This window comes from Mauremys mutica, chromosome 12, assembly GCF_020497125.1.
Source record: "Mauremys mutica isolate MM-2020 ecotype Southern chromosome 12, ASM2049712v1, whole genome shotgun sequence".
Taxonomy (NCBI): domain Eukaryota; kingdom Metazoa; phylum Chordata; order Testudines; family Geoemydidae; genus Mauremys; species Mauremys mutica.
Genome location: NC_059083.1, coordinates 36,756,438 through 36,759,833, shown reverse-complemented (window position 1 = coordinate 36,759,833; position 3,396 = coordinate 36,756,438). Strand labels below are relative to the sequence as shown.

Here is a 3,396-nt window from a genome sequence, read left to right as displayed (position 1 = left end):
GGTGACTTTGGGCCAGAACCTCATTAGTAGTAAACTTGTAATGTTTTTAGGTCTACTCTGCATTGGTGCTGGTCTAGCTGAGTTGGGAAATCTGACCCTTACCTCTCTGTCACACTCACTTTCTCCAGGGTGCTGTCAGCCAAATTTGAATCCTTGTGTATAGAGGCTATTGGCCAAATCCTGATCTCCTTGAAGTGATGGGCTAAACTCTAATGGCTTCCATTGAATACAAATTTGACCTCATTATTCTGAGTCAGATTTTCTTTAGGAAACTCAGGGGAAAGTTTCTCTTCAAAATACCCTTTCCACCATAGCAAGAATGACAGTTTTTAGATATTCGTTTACGTAAAAACAATAGAAAAGATACCCAACTGAGATTTCAGAGTAGCAGCTGTGTTAGTCTGTATCTGCAAAAAGGAAAAAGTACTTGTGGCACCTTAGAGAAAAAAATCTTTTAAAGTGATAATCGAGATGACCCATAGAAGTCGTGAGGATACTTAACATGGGGAAATAGATTCAATTAGTGTAATGGCCCAAGCATTCCCAGTCTCTGTTCAAACCTAAGTTAATTGTATCTAATTTGCATATTAATTCAAGTTCAGCAGTCTCTCTTTAGAGTCGGTTTTTTGTTGTAAAATTGCCACCTTCACATCTGTCACTGAGTGATTAGAGAGGTTGAAGTGTTCTCCTACTGGTTTTTGAATGTTATGATTCCTGATGTCAGATTTGTTTCCATTTATTCTTTTGCATAGAGATTGTCCCTCGAAGAATTCCAGCATGATTTTAACAATTTCCATCCCATCATCAACCTTTTTTTCTCCTGCTGATGATAGCTCATCTCAATTGATTGGACTCTTACAGTTGCTATGCCTACTTCCCCCTTATCATGTTCTCTGTATGTATAAATATCTTCTTGCAGTATGTTCCAGGCTGTGCATTCGATGAAGTGGGCTGTAGCCCACGAAAGCTTATGCTCAAATAAATTTGTTAGTCTCTAATGTGCCACAAGTACTCCTCTTCTAACCAAGATTGTTATTTTTCTAACATATCATTAATAATACAATCATACCTCAAGAGTGTACATATAACCATTTCTGGAGGAACTCAGCCATGCAGAAACCTCTTTTGTACCCTTTTATCACTGAGGGGGAGCAAACCTTCAGCTCACTCAGAAAACTCCATCAGAGAGATGATATATTGGCACTTCCAAGACGGACAAACATTGAAAATCCTGTCTAACCAAATCCTCACCATCTCCCCATGCCTTCCCACCTCCACAACCTCCTGCAACAAAGAAACAAACCAACCAGTTAAGCAAAATGCACTGATACCTCAATCCACGTTTTTATCTCAAAAAATAAGAAGAGCCAGAGACCTCACAAGGGACTTTGCTATGGCTACTGATTTTATGGGCAAGGGGTTCAGATAGTATGGTGATGAGAAGCAGTATATGATAGATAGATTCCAATCTTATTTACATTGGTGCAAACCTATGGTAACTCCTTTTTTCTTGAGCCATGTTTGTCTGGATTTTTCCTAGTGTAAATACCCAATTCTGCATAAACAGATTTTACAGTACTTTCTCATGGAGGCAATAATGTTGTCAGATGATTATATTTATAAAGAAACACAGAATGAAATTGTTACTGAAGGAGAAATAATGACATTTTATTCTTTGAGAATAACCTCCAACCTATCAGTTTACTCAGTGCACCTTTGAGCTCCTTGTTTCTCATGCTGTAGATGATTGGATTTATCATTGGTGGCAACACAGAATAGAGAACAGCCACCAAGAGATTTTGAACTGATGGAGAGCTGGAGGCGGGTTTCAAGTAGGCAAAGGTCCCAGTGCAAATAAACAAGGAGACCACAATGAGGTGAGGGAGGCAGGTGGAGAAGGCTTTATACCGGCCTTGCTCAGAGGGGATTCTCAGTACTGTGGTGAAGATCTGAACATATGACACAATTATGAAAACAAAGCAGCTTGAGCCTAAGCACACACTAAATATGAGTAACCCGACTTCACTGAGGTCTGAGTCAGAGCAGGCGAGCTTGAGGAGCTGGGGGATTTCACAGAAGAACTGATCCACCACGTTGCCTCCACAGAAGGATACTACAAATGTGTTTCCAGTGTGCACTGCAGAGTAGAGAATAACACTGATCCAGGCACTGGCGGCCATTTGGACACAAGCTCTCCTGTTCATCACTGTCTCATAGTGCAGTGGTTGGCAGATGGCGACGTATCGGTCATATGCCATGATGGTCAGTAGGGCAAAATCTGCTGAAGCAAAGAAGAAGATGAGAAAGACTTGGGCGACACATCCAGAATAAGAAATCGATCTGGTGTTCATGAGGGAGTTGGCCATCGATTTGGGGATGGTGACAGAGATGGAGCCGAGGTCTAGGATGGAGAGATTAATCAGGAAGAAGTACATGGGGGTGTGAAGATGGTGGTCGAGCGCTATGGCTGTGATGATGAGAAGGTTCCCCAGCAGGGATGCCAGGTAAAGCACTAGAAACCCCACAAAGTGTAAAATCTGCAGCTCCCGAACATCAGAGAATCCCAGGAGAAGGAATTCAGTCACCACGGTTCGGTTGGACATTTTCTTCCTCACCACACAGGTGTGCTTGCTGTAGTGGGAATGAGAAAGACAATGGCCAGAATTAGAGCAACAGAGGGAATGTTCCTCATCTCTGACAATCAGTCAGTCCCATTATGACAATCAGTCCATTACATTATCACACTAGTGTAAATTGGGTCAACTCCTTTTGACATATTGGGTCAATAGAGCTTCATTACTTTACCCCATCTGAGGATTTGGCCCAATATGTGGCTTGAGAAAATGCACTATGGAGGATGGAAGAAAGTACAATCCAAACCCAACAATTCTTCCAAATAAGGTCCCTGTGTTGCAACCATCACCAAGCTCACAGCTTGACTATGAAATGGATAGATGAAAATGCCAACACAGCCTGATTCCCACTTGACAGGGCAATATAATGTAGACTCACCCAGCATCATAAGTAGCAGCTCATCTGCTAATTTTCTACCCTAAGCTCTGTGCCTAGACAGCCTGTTGCCTGTTCCAAACTGATTTATGGCACCAACTCCCAGCTGCACTTCAGCCTGTGTGTAACAATGGACCAGCAGCATCCCTCTGTCATGCTACGTTGTATCGTTTACTCTGCACTGTGTGGTGGAGGGGTTGTCAGGACACTTTGGCTCTACTCTTGATTGGCCTGAGGTCACACAGCAAGTCACTGGCAGAGACATTTCCCCTCTTTCTGCCTCTGTTTCCCCTCCCTCCTTTTCTGTGCTCTGTCTACTAGGACTGTAAGGGCTTTCTGAGAGGGGCTGTGGGGCAGATTTTTAACGGTATTGAGGTACCTAGTGGG

At 42.8% G+C, this 3,396-nt stretch overlaps 1 protein-coding gene across 1 annotated transcript; it reads right to left on the bottom strand.

Moving 5' to 3' along the window:
• Window positions 1-1,643: 1,643 nt before the first annotated feature.
• On the bottom strand, window positions 1,644-2,603 carry LOC123346515 (olfactory receptor 14A16-like). The gene has a single exon (XM_044983962.1). It carries the CDS (start codon window positions 2,601-2,603, stop codon window positions 1,644-1,646), a length of 960 nt encoding a protein of 319 aa, XP_044839897.1.
• Between the last annotated feature and the right edge of the window lie 793 nt (window positions 2,604-3,396).